Source organism: Chaetomium strumarium, assembly GCF_033439665.1.
Source record: "Chaetomium strumarium strain CBS 333.67 chromosome Unknown B0T15scaffold_4, whole genome shotgun sequence".
NCBI lineage: Eukaryota > Fungi > Ascomycota > Sordariomycetes > Sordariales > Chaetomiaceae > Chaetomium > Chaetomium strumarium.
Genome location: NW_026944432.1, coordinates 1,172,880 through 1,190,144, shown reverse-complemented (window position 1 = coordinate 1,190,144; position 17,265 = coordinate 1,172,880). Strand labels below are relative to the sequence as shown.

The window sequence follows — 17,265 nt, the reverse complement described above, 5'->3', positions numbered from 1 at the left end:
GATCTGTGGGTTAAGTTCTCAAGGATGCATATCCCCATGACATCACGACAATGATGTCATGCGGTCTCCGACTCTGGGTGAAGCATTATTTGTAGTCCATAGACCCCTTTTTCATGAATGCTGGACTAACTCCCTTTGTGCAGTGAAAACCAGCTCCTACCTACAATAACATTACATTGTAATCCGAGCAAGAGTCTGTTACTGAATCCCACCGCAACCATGTCCAACAAGGCTCCTAGTGCCGGCACCAAGGTACGCAGAGCGCGCCCTTTACGACGTCCAGTCTACTCGTCGAAAGCCAGTAGATCGTTTTACTGACATCCGTTCGCCCCTTTAGATTACCACGGGCGACAGACCCGTATATCAAGAAGGTCCGGGAAAGGTGGCCGAGGGCTCCCTGGCAGCAGAGTCCGCCAGCAAGGGCGGCGCGTTCGCCTCCAATCCTGGCCAGGAGCAGGGCCAGAAGCGATCCGGACAATCTCAACCCCACTCGTCGGGAACGATGGGGGGGACGGCCGCGAACAAGACCACCTCGCTCAACCTCGAGAACCAGCAAAGCTCCCGCGGCACGGCCGGAGACGTGTCCAGCGCGGCTGGCAAGCAACCGACCGACCTCAACCTCGAGAACCAGCAAGCCTACGGCGGCGCGGCCCCGACCTACGTGTCCAACCAGCGCTACCGGGATCCGGCCGGACCGCACGGCAAGAATCTGACCGAGGGTGGCTTCGAGGGCAGCGGCACGGAGGGAGGGCCGCTGCCGGAACCGGGCAGTATCGATGACCCCTCGAGGGTTGCCCAGAGAAATTTCAGGTCGGGCATGGCCAGCCAGGGGAGGGATGCCGGGCCGAGGCAGACGGGGGGTGCGGGGGAGAAGACGTGGTATACCCCGCTGGGAGGGGATGATGAATCTGCGTGATTACCTAGGTTGTTGATTGTTGAAAGTACCAAGTAGTGATGTTGCAGATGGTAGCTGTCAAGCAATTGACGCGGGGGAAAAGCTGTACTAGTATTTACCAATCGATTGCTGGTTGTTTTGCTCGAGACCATTCCTCCCGTGTGTGGACCTAGGCAGTCAGGGGACGCTTCAGCTCTGCTGAAGAAACTTACAATACAGGCCAATCTGCATCGAACCCGTTGCTCAAGGAGGGAGGGGAGAGAGACAGACACCCATCCAATTATCCATTAGCTTTGACTCCTTCATTAAATATTAGCCAAATCTCAGGTAGATGCTGGCCCGGTATCCAATGTTCCTTCGCGCTCTCCAATTCAGTTTGGCGTTCCAGAATCGCCGGACAAGGTTTTTTGGATAAGCCCAGCACCAGTCACCCCAGTCCCCGCAGCTGCTGACCTTTCATCACTTTTCCAAGAGTCTAATCTGAATATCCAAAACTCGCTGTCCGCTGGATGTTCCTCCGCTCAGAGCACAGCGGCAACGACACCGGCAACCGCAGCGAGAATGCCACCCGCGTTAAGGGCGAGGTCGGCCGCGCTGTTGGTGCTGGTACTACCTGCGGCGGTCGTGGTAGCAGTGCTGCTGCTGCCGGAAGAGCTCGAACTGGCGCCCTGGTCCGCGCCAGTGGTCTGCGCAGCTGCCGCCGTGGATGGCTTAGCAGTGGCCTTGGTGCTTGTGGTAGCGAACTGGCTCGCGTAGCCGCAGAAGATCTCCCGCTGGCCGGCGTCATCGTCTGAGAAGGGGGGTTAGTAATGCGGGCGTCAGGGGGGAAGCGGGATGCGAGGAAGGCGGAACTCACGCAGCCGGGGGTCGTTGGGGCAGTTGTTGTAGCAGCTGTGTTTGGACGGGACGCTGTCAGTGACTGGTGCCCTGATAATCAGTTGCCACGGGATAGAGCGTACGTGAGGATAGCGTTCCACCCAGCACACCGGCATGTGTAGTCCTCATGCCCGCAGCTTTCAAGCTTTGCTTTCTCCGTGCTCAGACAAGACTCAACGATGTAGTCGGCGGCGCAAGCAGTTGTCTGAGCCACGGCCGAGGAGGCCAGGATGGCAAGAGGAACGAGGAAGGCCTTCATCTTTGAAGATGTTGATAGTAAAGGGCCAAGCGAATGTGGGTAAACACCGGCCGACGGGGAGCGAGCGACACGACCTCTCGTTTACTTGGGGCAGAATGTTAATTTACCGGGCCCCTGAGAGTCAACACAGGATGTGAGATGGAATGAGGGTGTCCTTACACGGCAATCTGCCACAGCAACGAACGACTGTGTTGGAGAGGAATGTGTGCGAGAAGACAGGAGTTAAAGGCGCCGGAGAACCTGGGAAATGAGCGGCGCGCTAGTCGCCAACACGCCCCATGGCGTCGGCATGCCTGCTTGGGGCCCCCGGAAACGACAGATCCTTCCAGATCGCGGGCTGGCCTTGGCATAATGCAACCTCCCGCGTGCGGCTATCTGCAGTAGCTCGAACATAACTACATATGCCGTTGCTGGTCACACGCGGGAGACAGCGTGTCCCGTGGTGAAGGGATTGCTTGGATTTCAATCAAATTGATAACACGGGGTTGACATTGTCGACTGTTGTCCCGGGCCTCAGCGGGCGACGATGGCTTCATGGATCCCGCCATTCATGTCAACAAACACTAGAACTATTCCACACAGATGGACGGGAGAATGTTAAGTTAACTGTGCGGTTAGGAAAGCACACAGTGGCTCAGCAGACAACGTGCTTATGCTGCCCCATAAAAACGCCACTTTAATTTGACTCTGATTCGCCAATTTGCTCGGGAAAGCACTGTGCCTCGGACGTTGGACAACCTGGCTCTGCAACACCAAATCCATAGTGTACGGAGTGGTTACATTCCTAAAAATATAGAGTGATTACGTGACTAGGACTGGTGGTATACATATCCGGCGTACATACAATAACTTTGACTGCCATTCGCAGTTTCTGCCACCATTCAGCCTCCCGGGACTCTTATGTACAGCAAAACCCTCAGCGAACAACAACACAACCTGGGAGAAACAACGCGGAGCCAACCAGCGGCGAGCCTCCAGCGTTCTCCCCACGGATCGGCTCATCCCCCACTGCGACCATAATTAAGCTTTACTACTCTCCACTGTGTAAGGATCGTCGGTGACTGCCAGGTCTCAAATCCTTCTCAGTATCGAACGTCTGGTCCAATAGGTGGACCGGGGGTTTGCGGGGGATGGAACGCTATGTTTTGGTGGCTCTTTTATTGTTCAGGATCACGACCCTTTAGGAACCTGTGCCCTCCCACCTGTACCTACTGTGGACCTGAACCTTGGGTGATGATGGTGCGCAAAGTCACTCACTGAAGGTGACCGGAGGGCGTGACAATGAGGGAGGAGACTTGGTTATCTCATATACTAGCTTGACCATGTTATCTCCTGTCAAGTGGCTTGTAATAAGCCAGTTGCCCAGACTCCTGGTATTCCTAGCGTCAATGGGAGAGCATAGTAGAATCGCCAGTCTGAGTTCGACTGCGCTATTGCTTAGACCTCGCTGAGTTCAACCGTCTACCCAAAGGTTCCTTCCTCCTGTCTTACCGTGCCTGGTTCGGAATCCGGCTCTCCGCGAGGAGAGCAGTGGGTCATTTCAGCCCGCGAGCTCCTGAGCAATTCTGTCTAAGTGACTCGCCCAGGAGTCAAGACTCGGCTCACTATCGCTATAATGCAATGTGCTTAGCAGCAAGAGTGTAAAGAGACCTGAACTGAACTAAAACAACCCATGTGGACGGCTGAGACGCAGACCTTAAGACTCTTCGATGTTGAAGCAGTATATAAAAAAGCAACAATTAAAAATGAGCCCAACTCGTCATGTCTTGATAGGGGAATCATCATGTCGGATTGCGTGTGGTATCAATAAACGCTAAACGCCCCGATATGCTCCTTCTAGTTAATCCTGCCTCCTTCCAAAGCCCCCACAAGATGTCCATGACCACTAAATCCGTGTCTGTGTCCGTGTCCGAGTCCGTGTCCATGCGCTCTACCGGATGCAATGTGACGCGAGTAGAAAGCTCCTGACCCCTCCCCCAATCAGCAAATAACCATTTCACCGTCGCATGACCAAGGTGTCTGTGCGAAGTATGCGTCGAGTTGTCCCCCATCATGTGAACCGGGTTCGCTTTCCCCCAAATCCAAACACGTCTTTGCCGTTCCCGTAGTCCAAATTGCCCAGATCGAAGATTTCAGCCAGGTTGAGTTTCCGCTTCTGTCCCGCCCCTCTCCCGAGGGCCGTCCTTGGTCCTGTCCGTCCGTTCCTGGTTCTCCCATTCCGCGCCGTTGATCGAGTGTTTGAAGGGCTCATTGCTTGTGAGTCGGAGAGGTCAAGGTTGGCAAGGCGTAAAGCTTCGTCATGCGGATAAGGATGCGATGCTTGGAAAGTGAAGGTGTCTAGCGAAGGGACAACAATGTCGACTTCCTCTACTGCGGAGCTTGATTGTGCAGAGGCTGTCGTCGAGACAGGAGGCAATGAGGTATCCTTCATTTGAATCTCGGTTTTATCGCTCGGTCGCATCGTCGCCGGGACGGAACGCTGCAGCTGCGGTGATGATAATGCGGGCGGGTCCGACTTCTCTGCTTCATCGTCGCTCTCCAGCGGGGGCGATGTGCTATCGCGCCCCTCGGTCCGCTCCGTCACCCATTTCCTGATCCTCTGTGCCTCGCCATCTTGCGCGCCGATACCCTCCTTGTCCAGGAAGGAGAGGAGGTCCTCGAGGCAGTCCTGATACCCGTCTGCACGCGCCTTGGCCTGTGCGGAAGCAGAGGTTTTATAAAGCTTCGTGACCGACAGCGCCGCGGCCTTGAAGGCCTCGAGCAATTCGGTAGCCTCGACGCTCATTGTGAGAGAGCGAGTTTGGCAGGGAGGGCCTTTAACGATGTTCGGTGGAGGTGCGTCTCGCAAGGCCTGCAATACTACAACTGCAGGTATCCGGTTTCTGCTTGTTGTCGAATCCCGCGGAGCAGATGAGGTGACATACACTCGCTGATAGACTGAGGGGTTTTCACCAGGCCGTTCAAGAGCCAAGAGGAGACAAGTGGGCAAGTGGGCCACAGCGGAGCATCGGCTGGGTCGGCGTAGGGTGGTCCGCACTTTGGATCAACGTTATGTAGGAGTTGGCTAAGTTGTGCTTTTCTGGCCCAAGCAGAAAAATCGTGCCGCTTTCTGTTGAAATGACGGCTGGGTGTCTGCCTTTGTTGGGCCGGGTCGTCTGTTCCCAACGCTGTGTTGTCAAGGCTGCCCGGGCCTTTCCACGCCGCGTTGGAGTTGTAGCAAGAAGGCCGATTGGCCTGTGCTTCGGTTTGGATGCCAAGCAAACTGTAGGTGGGTACTACTCCATCCCATGGAGATTGGAATTTGGATGAGAATGGCACGTGATCGTGAGTTCACCGGTATCGTACTGAGTACTCCATACCTTACTTTACCATGGTACACTCTTCACAGCACGGATCCATACGCTATGTATTGTACAACACAGTAGTACCCTTGATACCAGAGTTCTGGCACATGTTGCTCTGGTCTTAGGCTCATCTAATCAGGAACACCGTCAGCAATTCGCCCCTACTGTGGACTATATGTTGAGCATTATAATGGACCTGATAGAAGTCGACAGTTGCACAATAGCTGTCTGAGACGTAAGAAATATGTGGTGGGAGCAATAAAAGCGATGAAGTATGAGTTGCCGAAGGTAAAAGAGCAATGGGGCTCAATTTGCGTACTAATGGCGAGAAGGGGAAGCACGTGGGAAGGTAGCGCGGTTCTAGAGTTGTCTTTGGGTTATCGTTCTTAACGATGTTCCTGTTGAGTAGCATAGTCAGATACTAGTACTAGTAGGTACCTTATTAGCTATTGTGTGCCCACTTCGTTTAAGTTTTGGAACGTCCGGCGAGATTGACGCCTAATAAACCCGGTACACAAGTACCTACACGTAGGTATATAAGCTTATATAGTGTCTTGGTTGAAGCACTTACTGACGAAGCGATGTTGCTCCTCTAGTACAAACTCAGCCTCAAAATGGTATTTTTAACTTTGAAAAGAAAGTTGTTGGTGCGCCACAAGGGCAAGCTTCAGACCCAGGTTTTCGGTAAATACCGTGACGTTATTACAGCCTTACTCCGTGCAGCCTAGGCGCTGAACCGTCCGCCGTTAAATCCCCTTCCCCTTATCCTGCCTATGATTGGCTAATCGGCAACGAGGTCTGAGGGTTCCTCAACTTACCTCCAGTCCCGAAATTCATTGCCTTGCACCCACCCAATCTCTAAACCACATTGACCGAGCCTGCCTCCGTTCTATCACGAACCATAGCCACGAGGCTGGCATCTATCACAGTAACCCCACCCGCAACAACCGGAAGGCCGCTGCTTGTCACTCAAATCACTTATACGCGCGAGCGCGTCTCAGTCGCGTACCCCATCTTGACCCTCTCCACGAGGTCGTCGCAGCCAACCATGGCTCCCCGTTCGAGGCAAAGTGGCAATGATACCGACGCGTCAATGGTCGATGCGCCTGAACCAACTCATACCTCGCAGCCGGGCGACGATATGGTAAGATCACCCGTGAAGTGCTTGTCCCTTGATAGTGGTAACGGGATCAGTTGATAACCATTGCTTAGGATGTCGACGAGACCCCCGACTATACCGACTCGGACACGAATCCGAACACTACGGCCAGCAGCGTTGTCGGCGAACCCATCGTCGATGGCCGTAAGAAGCGTTCAGAAGCGAACCAGCTGCGTAGGAGTATATTTGGCAAGAAACACGACAGGCTTGGGGAATCGAAGGTGGGAGACGTCAGCCGTGTTAAAGGTGAAAATACACAGCTTACAGTTGCATAGGAGGATGACACACTGCGCCGATTCCGTTATCTTCTAGGCCTGACCGACCTCTTTCGCCACTTCATCGAAACGAACCCGGATCCCAAAATCCGCGAGATCATGGCCGAAATCGATCGCCAGAATGAAGAGGCAACGAGGCAGAAGAAAGCGGGTGGTCGCCAAGGCGGCGCGACTAGCGAGAGGCGTCGCCGGACCGAAGCCGAAGAAGACGCTGAACTACTCAAGGACGAGAAGCAAGGAGGGTCCGCCGAAACAGTCTTCCGCGAGTCACCTGCCTTCATCCACGGCACCATGAGAGACTACCAGATTGCCGGCCTGAACTGGTTGATCTCCCTCCATGAGAACGGCATCTCGGGCATTCTTGCCGATGAAATGGGGCTGGGCAAGACCTTGCAGACGATATCCTTCTTGGGTTACTTGCGCCACATCATGGGCATCACGGGCCCTCATCTCATCACAGTGCCCAAGTCGACCTTGGATAACTGGAAGCGAGAATTTGCCAAGTGGACTCCCGAGGTCAACGTGCTCGTTCTACAGGGCGCCAAAGAGGAGCGAAATCAGCTCATCAATGATCGGTTGATTGACGAGAATTTCGATGTCTGCATCACCAGCTACGAAATGATCCTTCGCGAAAAGGCCCATCTGAGGAAGTTTGCTTGGGAGTACATCATTATCGACGAGGCGCACCGTATCAAGAACGAAGAGTCGTCTTTGGCTCAGGTCATCCGCATGTTCAACTCGAGGAACCGCCTCCTGATTACCGGAACGCCTCTACAAAACAACCTACACGAACTCTGGGCGCTCCTCAACTTCTTACTTCCCGATGTATTCGGAGACTCTGAGGCTTTCGATCAGTGGTTCTCAGGCCAGGGCAGGGACCAGGATACAGTCGTTCAGCAGTTACATCGCGTGCTCCGACCCTTCCTGCTTCGTCGCGTCAAGAGTGATGTGGAGAAAAGCTTGCTTCCCAAGAAGGAGGTCAATGTCTACATTGGCATGTCGGAGATGCAGGTGAAGTGGTACCAAAAGATTCTCGAGAAGGATATTGACGCTGTCAACGGTGCGGGTGGAAAACGCGAGTCCAAAACACGGCTGCTCAACATCGTCATGCAGCTTCGCAAGTGCTGTAACCACCCCTATCTTTTCGAGGGCGCCGAGCCTGGCCCGCCGTATACTACGGACGAACACCTTGTGTACAATTCGGGCAAGATGCTTGTCCTCGATAAGCTACTGAAGAGGTTGCAGAGACAGGGCAGTCGCGTGCTTATCTTCTCCCAGATGAGCCGTTTGCTGGATATTTTGGAGGACTATTGCGTGTTTAGGGGCTATAAGTACTGTCGCATTGACGGCAGCACGGCCCACGAGGACCGTATCGCCGCTATTGACGATTACAACAAACCGGACTCGGAGAAGTTCATCTTCTTACTGACAACAAGAGCCGGTGGTCTCGGCATCAACCTGACAACAGCTGACATCGTCATACTCTATGACAGCGATTGGAATCCGCAAGCTGATTTGCAGGCCATGGACCGGGCTCACCGTATCGGGCAAACAAAACAGGTAGTCGTGTACCGTTTTGTCACGGACAATGCGATTGAGGAGAAGGTTCTGGAGCGAGCGGCACAAAAGCTGCGCCTCGATCAGCTCGTCATCCAACAAGGCCGCGCCCAAGTCGCCGCCAAAGCCGCTGCCAACAAGGACGAACTCCTGTCCATGATCCAGCACGGTGCGGAGAAGGTGTTCCAGACTAAGGGTGCATTTGGAACATTGGCAGAAAAGGGTGGCGACCTGAACGACGATGATATCGATGCGATCCTTCAGGCTGGCGAGTCACGCACCAAGGAACTCAATGCCAGGTACGAGAAACTCGGTATCGATGACCTCCAGAAGTTTACGTCCGAGTCGGCCTATGAATGGAATGGCGAGGATTTTGCGGCTCGCAAGAAGGATATTGGCGTCAACTGGATCAACCCTGCCAAGCGCGAACGCAAGGAGCAGATCTACTCGATCGACAAGTACTATAAGCAGGCCCTACATACCGGAGGCCGGACTGCCGAGGCTAAGCCGAAAGCGCCACGTGCTCCTAAACAAGTCCCGGTTCACGATTACCAGTTCTATCCGCCCAGGCTCCGCGACCTCCAGGATAGAGAGACGGCATACTACCGCAAAGAGATCGGGTACAAGGTTCCCCTCCCGGAAGGCGACGACGACAACTTGTCAGAACGCGAAGCCGAGAGAGCCCTTGACCAGCAGGAGATCGACAACGCTACCCCGCTCACCGAAGAAGAGCAGGAGGAAAAGCAGAGGCTGGCGCAACAAGGGTTTGGGGACTGGAACCGGCGCGATTTCCAGCAATTCATCAACGGATCTGGGAAGTATGGGCGGCATGACTACGAGGGGATCGCCATGGAGGTTGACAGCAAGACGCCCGCAGAAGTCAAGGCGTATGCTAAGGTGTTCTGGCAACGGTACACCGAAATTGCGGATTACAACAAGTACATCAAGATCATCGAGGATGGGGAAGAGCGGATGCGTAAGATTGAGCAACAGCGCAAGATGTTGCGCAAGAAGATGAGCCAGTACCGTGTCCCACTGCAACAGCTCAAGATCAACTACTCTGTCTCGACCACCAACAAGAAGGTATACACGGAGGAGGAGGACCGGTTCCTGCTCGTGCTGTTGGACAAGTACGGCGTGGATTCGGAGGGCATCTACGAAAAGATCCGTGATGAGATCCGCGAGAGCCCGCTGTTCCGTTTCGATTGGTTTTTCCTGAGTCGGACCCCGACCGAGCTGAGCCGCCGTTGTAACACTCTCCTCACTACGGTTGTCAAGGAGTTTGAAGATGTCAGCACTACCAAGGTCAACGGCGCGAACGGAAAACTCAAGCGGGAACCTGATGACGAAGAAAATGACGAGGACAGCATCCTCGGCTTAGCTCCAGCTAAGAAGAAGACCAAGGCGAATGGCGTGAAGGTGAGCAATAACCGTCTTCCAGACTGTATAATCCCACGGGCTTACAAACAACACAGAATAAGGCTCTTGACAACGTCAAGTCGGCAACGGGCAGCAAGGCCAATTCGACTTCCCCTTCACGGGCGTCAAGTGTCACGTCTACAACGTCGAATGCCGCTGGCTCAAAGGCCAAATCGAAAGGCAAGAAGAAATAGACGTGAGCAACAAGAAAGGGTTGCAGAGGGCCATGTCTGGGATATAGACTGCAAGAATTGATGATGAGCTGGTAGGTTGGGTGGGCAACAGATCATTTCTTTATTTTTTTCTACTTGTCCACGTCAACTGGGCGTAGGTCTCTGACACGGTCGGGGAGGATGGAGATGTTACCGGCGTGTACTAGAGTGGAAGTGAAGGCGTTTGGGAGTTTGCTTGCTGCTGTACGCAATCTGAAGAAACGCCCCGGAACAGCGAAAGCCATGGCTAATAAGACTTGATACACGAGGTCCCGGTAAGGAAGAACAAGAAAAATCGTCGTTTAGCGTCTAGATATGCGTCAGATTCACTGCATTCTTTTCGCTGCTCCGTCAGCCGCTGTTTCGCATACCCGCCGCCGAGTTTGAGCATCACATGGACACACAACCAGGCGACCGGCTGAAATAAGCCAACGTAGCGGTAACCATATCGCGGCTGAGGAACACGGGCCGCCGAGGTACACGAACTGACAACCCGAAAAGAACCCTTTCTTTTACTTCCAAAGGGAATTCCCCCCTTTCATCCCTTCCACCGTGATCCCTCGCCCCAGATTTGTGTCCCTGAACGCCATTGTAAATGCCGAACCATCATCGCCAGAACTTCATTCCACCGTATGAAGCGCATCAAGCATTGCCCGCCGCTAGCTTGTTTTGCCTCTCCCTCTCCACCTCGTACATAAAGTCAAAGTAGCCCTTGTCGAAGTGGTGCACGCGCACGTAACCATCCTCACCACCGCTCGCGTATCCCTTGCCCGTCGGGTCAGCCGCCACCGTGTTGAGCGGGCCGAAGTGGCCGCGCACACGCCCGATCTCGTCCTCGAAGATCTTGTGGTAGAAGCGGGCCTCGAATTTGCCCTGCCTCGCCGACGTCGTGGTGACATCCATGGCAGCCTGGCCACCACCGAGGATGACGAAGTCCTTCTTGACGGTGATCGCCGCGCTGTTGAGCGGAGTGTCGGCGACGTAGGTCTTGAGGACTTCGAGGTCTTTGGCGGTGACAAGCTGCAGGAGCGTCAGCAATGCTTTGCTGGTCTATTAGCTAGTGTAATGCTTACCTTGGCGGTCTTGTCTTTTGACGCTGTGATGAAGTAGGTCCGGTCCTGAGACCACTGGAGGTCGGTGATTTGTTGGTTCAATTCGTGGATCGGGATGTTGAAGATCAGGTCGCCCGTCTTGCCGTCATATTGGGACACTGAGCCGTCCTCGTGGCCGGCGATGATGTACTTGCTGAGGTAGCTCCACCCAGCTACCGTCGCCTTGCTCTCCTCGCACACAATCGTTAAAGCCTTCTCGTCGCTCTGCTCAGCCTCGACGTCGACCTTGATATCCAAGACAACGATCGTGCCCATGTGTCCCATGCGCTTCTCCGTCACGCCCAGCAGCTTGGTACCATCCTCGTTGAACTCGACCCGCTTCACAGCCGTAGGGAAGTCCCACGTCTTGAGACACTTCCCCGTCTTGACATCCCAGAGACGGATTGTGTTATCGGCAGACCCTGAGGCGAGGATGGTGCTTGTGGGGTCGACATCAATGGTCCAGATGGCACCTTGGTGGCCGCGATATGTACCGAGCCGTTCGCCGTTGTGGGAGAACCATACACAGATTATCTGATCCTTAGAGACGGAGAAAATAAGGTCGCCTTCGCGGTTATATCTGTAGAGGGTGAGGAGGTCAGCCCCAAAGCTCACTCTCCTGGGGTATCCGGTGCAACCAACTTGATCTGGGTCAAGGCACGTTCGTGGCCCGCCAACAGGATAGGCCTCATTTTTGGCGGATGTGGTCAGTCGAGACCTCCTACTGCGTTTCGTATCGTCTTGTTTGGATAGTTTCCGGCTTTTGTTGCAGGGGAGATGCAGATATCAACGCGGGATCGTCTTTGAAGGCTACTGCGGGGCGGCTTCTCTTCAAAGAATGCTGCTCCGCCAGGCTGATTTTTCGCAGAGGTTGTGCGCGGCGCAAAGCGATTTACATGGAGCCCACATTTGTAGCTTTAGCCAATCATATATGGCAACAGAGCATCGCCACACCGGCGCGGGTAACAACCGCACTGCTCTCTTGGGAAAACGTGGGGCCTTGCTGGAGAGTTTGCGTCGACATTACGGATATTACATGAAACTTGACTAGCAAAACGTCGTCGTACAAGACAACTCGGCACGGATTCTTGGCAGCCGCAGGCCTGGAATGTGGAAAGCAGTTAACGAGATCTGATGAATCTAACAATACTACTAGTAGTACAGTAAACTGCAGCCATCGCGGGGTGAGTGCTGTGCCCCACCAGCTATGGAGTCATTCCATGTGGTCAGTGGTGGTTTCGAATTTCTGTGACATGGCTGCCTGACCGCCTTCTCGTTTAGGTCGACGTCGAATGTGGCTCGCCAAGACAGCACGTGCTCTGATGTACTAAATTCCGCCGTACTGTATTCAGTACGTATGTATTGTATTGTACACCTACCTTATGTACAATACCTCTTCAATCATTATGACCATCTACACATTCACATCGTAATGGCAAGCAACGCAACCCATTGAAACCTCAAGAACTTGTCTAATGCCTACAAATGAGTTTTTGAATGATCGGCCGGCTCAGGCCGTTGCATCGCTCGTTACGGCGTAAGCGGACACCTTTCCGTTCTTAGCACGGCAGAACAGCGCCGCGACGGGCCAGTGTCAAGCTGTCAACAGCTTGGGTGATATTTCTGGTCCCGATCCACACAACTCTTCTCGGCCTTTGCGCTTCGAAAAACACCTGTCTAATACCCCTGATCGATGACGAACACGGATGAAGTTGTCGGAGAACACTCGGCCAGTATGATCACTCGCCTAATCTATTGTTATGTCTCCACCATATACCAAGCTTGTTGTGCCCCGTGTAGCTTTCGCGCGATCTTCGATCCCTGATGGATGGGAAGGGAGCAGTGACTCAGCGAACCGGTCCCCACCGCAGCAGGCTCCTTGAAGTTATTCAGGAAAGGATCCGGATCTGACCCTTTGTCCAACCCTCGATCCCTTCAGACCAATTGGCGTGCGTTGGATCGGGTGTGTAACGCCCAGTCCGAGGAAGGAATCATCCCCAACAGCAGTGTTGCAGAGTCACATAAGCAATGACTCTCACGCGCCTTGTACGGAGGATTCCGAGTGCGGGGCCTACGCAGAGCGCCAGGCGAACAAGCTGGTTCCATTGGAGGAGGGCTGGCCTGGCAGGTCATCAGAATCTCTCGACCGCTATCGCGACAAGAGGCCAACGGACAACTGCAGACGTTGCAGCAGGCACATGGCCAGCAGCTTGTGAGTCAGGGGAAGTCAACAACAAGATCAGCGGGCCCGACTTGCGGCGGCCCTCTTCGGCTGGCGGGAGCTCCGCTGCCCCGCGGCGCCCCACCACTCGCGAGGCTCGATCAATCTTCAGTCCGAACCCTGATAACAGCAGCAGGTTCAGGAGGAGTCACACCAGCGCTCTTTTGCGTGCTCACCACCACCTTCCGCCCGCGACCATTCTCGGGGCCTACTCCAGCTCTGCAGCCATGGCCGCGACAAAGATTGACGGAACGGCGATTGCCCGGAAGGTGCGGGAGCGGTTGCAGGCCGAGATCGCAGAGAAGAAGGGCATCAATCCGCGCTTCCAGCCGTGCCTCAAAATCATCCAAGGTGCGTTGCATTCCCGCTGCGAGGATAGGACAGGAACTGGGGTCCATAATCAATTTTCAGTATCCGTTGACTAACTGGCCACCAACGCCGCAGTGGGTGATCGATCCGACTCCTGTATGTGCCGTTACCCCGCCATGGAACCGTGCCAGGGCGACGAACCCTTGATGCTGATGCTAGATGGCGTGCAGCTACCTATGTGCGCATGAAGTTGAAGGCCGCGGAGGAGGTAAGCCACCGTACATAGGGCCAATGCGAATCGCGCGGCATCTCGTCTGACTTGGGAACCTCTAGTGCGGTATTGCCTGCGAACTGATCAAGTTCGACGATGCAGCCACCGAAGCCGAGCTGGTTGCCCGCGTCGTCGCCCTCAACAACGACCCGTCTGTGCACGGCATCCTGGTGCAGCTGCCGCTCCCCAAGCATGTCTCCGAGTACAACGTCACGTCGGCAGTGGCGAGTGAGAAGGATGTCGACGGCTTTGGCACCTACAACATCGGCGAGTTGGCCAAGCGTGGAGGGCGTCCCTTCTTTGTCCCCTGCACCCCCAAGGGTGTCATGATACTTCTTGAGGAGGCTGGCGTCGAGCTGGCAGGCAAGAACGCCGTGGTCCTTGGGAGAAGTGACATCGTCGGCAGCCCTGTCAGCTATCTTCTCAAGAATGCTGATGCCACCGTCACAATCTGCCACTCCAAGACAAAGGACCTGGACAAGTACCTCAAGGACGCCGACGTGCTGGTCGTGGCCATCGGAAAGCCGGGCTTCGTCAGGGGCGAGCAGCTCAAGCCGGGTGTCGTTGTCATTGACGTCGGGACGAACTATATCCCCGATGCCACCAAGAAGTCGGGCCAGCGTCTGGTGGGCGATGTCGACTTCGAGTCGGCATCCCAGGTCGCCTCGCACATCACTCCCGTCCCTGGCGGGGTGGGGCCTATGACCGTCGCTATGCTCCTTCAGAACGTTGTCGACGCAGCAACGCAATCCTTTGAGGCGGAAAAGCAGAGGCGCATTGTTCCCCTGCATCTCAAGCTCTCGGACCCTGTTCCCTCCGATATCGCCATTTCCCGAGCACAGGCACCCAAACCTGTCACCCAGATCGCCAAGGAGATTGGCATCTCCCCGTCAGAGTTGGAGCCATATGGCGCGTACAAGGCCAAGGTCGACCTCAGCCTCCTGAAGCGCCTCGGCCACCGGCGGGATGGCCGATATGTCGTAGTCACGGGAATCACGCCTACTCCTTTGGGGGAGGGCAAGTCCACGACTACCATGGGTCTTGCCCAGGCTCTCGGGGCGCATGTCGGTCGCGTCGCCTTCGCAAACGTGCGGCAGCCTAGCCAGGGCCCGACCTTTGGCATCAAGGGTGGTGCAGCTGGCGGCGGTTACAGCCAGGTGATTCCCATGGACGAGTTCAACATGCATCTGACTGGTGATATCCATGCCATCACGGCCGCAAACAACCTCCTGGCTGCCGCCATTGACACCCGCATGTTCCACGAGAGCACGCAGAAGGATGCCGCCCTGTACAGGCGTCTGGTGCCGGTCAAGAACGGCAAGAGAACGTTCGCGCCCGTCATGCTGCGCCGGTTGAAGAAGCTGGGAATCGACAAGACGGATCCCGACTCGCTGACCGAAGACGAGATTGGTCGCTTTGCTCGTCTTGACATCGACCCGGATACCATCACTTGGCGGCGCGTCCTAGATGTCAATGACAGGCATCTGCGCGGCATCGTGGTTGGAAACGCGCCCACAGAGAAGGGCCACAGCCGCCAGACTGGCTTTGATATCTCTGTGGCTAGCGAGTGCATGGCGATTCTGGCGTTGAGCACCAGCTTGGCCGATATGCGGGAGCGTCTCGGCAGGATGGTCGTTGCCAGCTCGAGGAGCGGCGAGCCCATTACCTGCGATGACCTTGGCGCCGGCGGCGCGCTCACTGCTCTCATGCGGGACGCCATCAAACCTAACCTAATGCAGAGTCTGGAGGGCACGCCCGTCTTCGTGCACGCGGGCCCTTTCGCCAACATCAGCATCGGCAACAGCTCCATCCTGGCCGACAAGATGGCGTTGAAGCTTGCCGGCACGGAGCCAGATGAGGACTATGCTTCCAAGGCTGGCTTCGTGGTGACTGAAGCCGGATTCGACTTCACCATGGGCGGCGAGCGCTTCTTCAACATCAAGTGCCGTACATCGGGGCTTGTGCCCGACGTGGTGGTCGTCGTGGCCACCATTCGCGCTCTCAAGGTCCACGGCGGTGGTCCTGCCATCTCTCCAGGTGCTCCGCTTGACCCCGTGTACAGGGAGGAGAACGTTGAGGTGCTGCGGAAGGGATGTGTCAACCTGGCGAAGCATGTTGCCAACGCCAGGTCATACGGCGTCCCGGTTGTGGTCGCCATCAACAAGTTCTCGACCGACACCCAGGCCGAGATCGATGTTGTGCGTGAGGAAGCCATCAAAGCCGGTGCCGAGGACGCAGTCTTGGCCAACCATTGGGCTGAAGGTGGCAAGGGCGCCGTTGACCTTGCCAACGCCGTCATTGCCGCGGCTGAGAAGCCCAAGGATTTCAAGCTTCTCTACAGCCTCGAGGGCACTGTGCAGGAGCGCATCGAGAAGATCGCCCGCGAGATGTACGGCGCTGCTGCTGTCGAGTTCAGCGAGCTCGCCCAGAACAAGGTGGACACGTACACGCGCCAGGGCTTCGGCAACCTGCCCATCTGCATTGCTAAGACGCAGTACTCGCTCAGTCATGACCCGGACCTCAAGGGTGCCCCAACGGGTTTCACAGTGCCCATACGCGATGTCCGCATGGCTGCTGGCGCTGGCTATCTCTACGCTCTGGCTGCTGATATCCAGACTATTCCCGGCCTGCCTACTGCCCCGGGTTACCTGAACGTCGATGTCGACGGCGAGACGGGTGAGATCGATGGCTTATTCTAAAGCTTGTGGGTAAAATAAAAACCCTACAAGCTCACATTCTTCCTTGGGGGGGGGGGGGGGGGGGGGGTCTTTTGGCGTTATGTCTTTGGGGCTGGGCGTGCAAGGCAGCATTTTGATCAACTCGTGGGTGTGTGGGTGCATGTTTTAACACATGCTGCATCAAGATACCATACATCAGATATATAGAGAAAAGAGGATAAAGGTAGGATGTTCCCTAAACCGCCGATTAACATTCTGTGACGTGGCCAAAAGGAAGAAAGCCACCGCTATGCATGTGACGGATTGGATGTGCTCACCACCAATATGCGCGAACGGAGCCGGATACGAATGGTGTATCACAGAAACTTCAATACCATTGCCCTCTCTCTTCCTGCTTTACTCGGCCTCTTCGTTTCTATCATTATGTTCTCATCTATCATTAGATTATCTGCTCCTAAACCCCTTCCGTTCGTTGCTCCGAAAGTAAACAAAGTACAGTACATAACAAGACGCAAAAGCCGTGTAGAAGAAGGACATAAAAGTACAGTATAAAGCTGACAGTAAGGCTGCCTAGAAAGAAGAAAACTTAAGAGAAGAGTTAAAAGAGACAAGCCCGTCACAGTCGTCCCACCATGATATAAGTATATAATAAAGAAGCAAAGAAGTGTAAGAATGCGCGCCCTTCGCTTCAAAGAGAAA

The 17,265-nt window shown here is 55.0% G+C and overlaps 6 protein-coding genes across 6 annotated transcripts; 3 read left to right on the top strand and 3 right to left on the bottom strand.

Annotated features, from left to right (window-relative positions):
• Nucleotides 1-219: 219 nt before the first annotated feature.
• Nucleotides 220-916, top strand: B0T15DRAFT_493541 (uncharacterized protein; the record flags this gene model as incomplete). Its single annotated transcript, XM_062866950.1, has 2 exons — nt 220-252; nt 338-916. 2 exons carry the CDS (start codon nt 220-222, stop codon nt 914-916), a joined length of 612 nt encoding a protein of 203 aa, XP_062721150.1.
• Nucleotides 917-1,160: 244 nt separating this feature from the next.
• B0T15DRAFT_194905 (uncharacterized protein) lies at nt 1,161-2,133 on the bottom strand. Its single transcript, XM_062862500.1, has 3 exons — nt 1,855-2,133; nt 1,752-1,786; nt 1,161-1,685 (listed from the first exon to the last, which is right to left on the bottom strand). The coding sequence occupies exons 1-3, from the start codon at nt 2,028-2,030 to the stop codon at nt 1,417-1,419; spliced, it is 480 nt and encodes a 159-aa protein (XP_062721149.1). The 5' UTR covers nt 2,031-2,133; the 3' UTR covers nt 1,161-1,416.
• A 1,814-nt stretch (nt 2,134-3,947) lies between these two features.
• On the bottom strand, nt 3,948-4,981 carry B0T15DRAFT_194875 (uncharacterized protein). The gene has a single exon (XM_062862499.1). The coding sequence runs from the start codon at nt 4,813-4,815 to the stop codon at nt 4,081-4,083; it is 735 nt and encodes a 244-aa protein (XP_062721148.1). The 5' UTR covers nt 4,816-4,981; the 3' UTR covers nt 3,948-4,080.
• A 1,441-nt stretch (nt 4,982-6,422) lies between these two features.
• On the top strand, nt 6,423-9,978 carry B0T15DRAFT_484999 (chromatin-remodeling complex ATPase-like protein; the record flags this gene model as incomplete). Its single annotated transcript, XM_062866265.1, has 4 exons — nt 6,423-6,518; nt 6,587-6,754; nt 6,809-9,784; nt 9,841-9,978. 4 exons carry the CDS (start codon nt 6,423-6,425, stop codon nt 9,976-9,978), a joined length of 3,378 nt encoding a protein of 1,125 aa, XP_062721147.1.
• Nucleotides 9,979-10,338: 360 nt separating this feature from the next.
• On the bottom strand, nt 10,339-11,895 carry B0T15DRAFT_194829 (WD40-repeat-containing domain protein). The gene is made up of 3 exons (XM_062862498.1): nt 11,730-11,895; nt 11,070-11,667; nt 10,339-11,016 (listed from the first exon to the last, which is right to left on the bottom strand). Exons 1-3 carry the CDS (start codon nt 11,777-11,779, stop codon nt 10,639-10,641), a joined length of 1,026 nt encoding a protein of 341 aa, XP_062721146.1. The 5' UTR covers nt 11,780-11,895; the 3' UTR covers nt 10,339-10,638.
• Nucleotides 11,896-13,535: 1,640 nt separating this feature from the next.
• Nucleotides 13,536-16,587, top strand: B0T15DRAFT_484997 (formate--tetrahydrofolate ligase-domain-containing protein; the record flags this gene model as incomplete). Its single annotated transcript, XM_062866264.1, has 4 exons — nt 13,536-13,659; nt 13,753-13,773; nt 13,848-13,885; nt 13,951-16,587. 4 exons carry the CDS (start codon nt 13,536-13,538, stop codon nt 16,585-16,587), a joined length of 2,820 nt encoding a protein of 939 aa, XP_062721145.1.
• Between the last annotated feature and the right edge of the window lie 678 nt (nt 16,588-17,265).

Excerpts from the sequence above, each read along its gene's own strand:
- B0T15DRAFT_194905 (XM_062862500.1), bottom strand. The coding sequence starts at position 2,030 with ATGAAGGCCTTCCTCGTTCCTCTTGCCATCCTGGCCTCCTCGGCCGTG. Across the intron at positions 1,787-1,854 it reads GGGTGGAACGCTATCCTCAC|CTGCTACAACAACTGCCCCA; the intron begins GTACGCTCTATC and ends GTCCAAACACAG. Across the intron at positions 1,686-1,751 it reads CCCCAACGACCCCCGGCTGC|ACGATGACGCCGGCCAGCGG; the intron begins GTGAGTTCCGCC and ends CCCCCTTCTCAG.
- B0T15DRAFT_194875 (XM_062862499.1), bottom strand. The coding sequence starts at position 4,815 with ATGAGCGTCGAGGCTACCGAATTGCTCGAGGCCTTCAAGGCCGCGGCG.
- B0T15DRAFT_194829 (XM_062862498.1), bottom strand. The coding sequence starts at position 11,779 with ATGAGGCCTATCCTGTTGGCGGGCCACGAACGTGCCTTGACCCAGATC. Across the intron at positions 11,668-11,729 it reads CGTGCCTTGACCCAGATCAA|ATATAACCGCGAAGGCGACC; the intron begins GTTGGTTGCACC and ends CACCCTCTACAG. Across the intron at positions 11,017-11,069 it reads CAAAAGACAAGACCGCCAAG|CTTGTCACCGCCAAAGACCT; the intron begins GTAAGCATTACA and ends ACGCTCCTGCAG.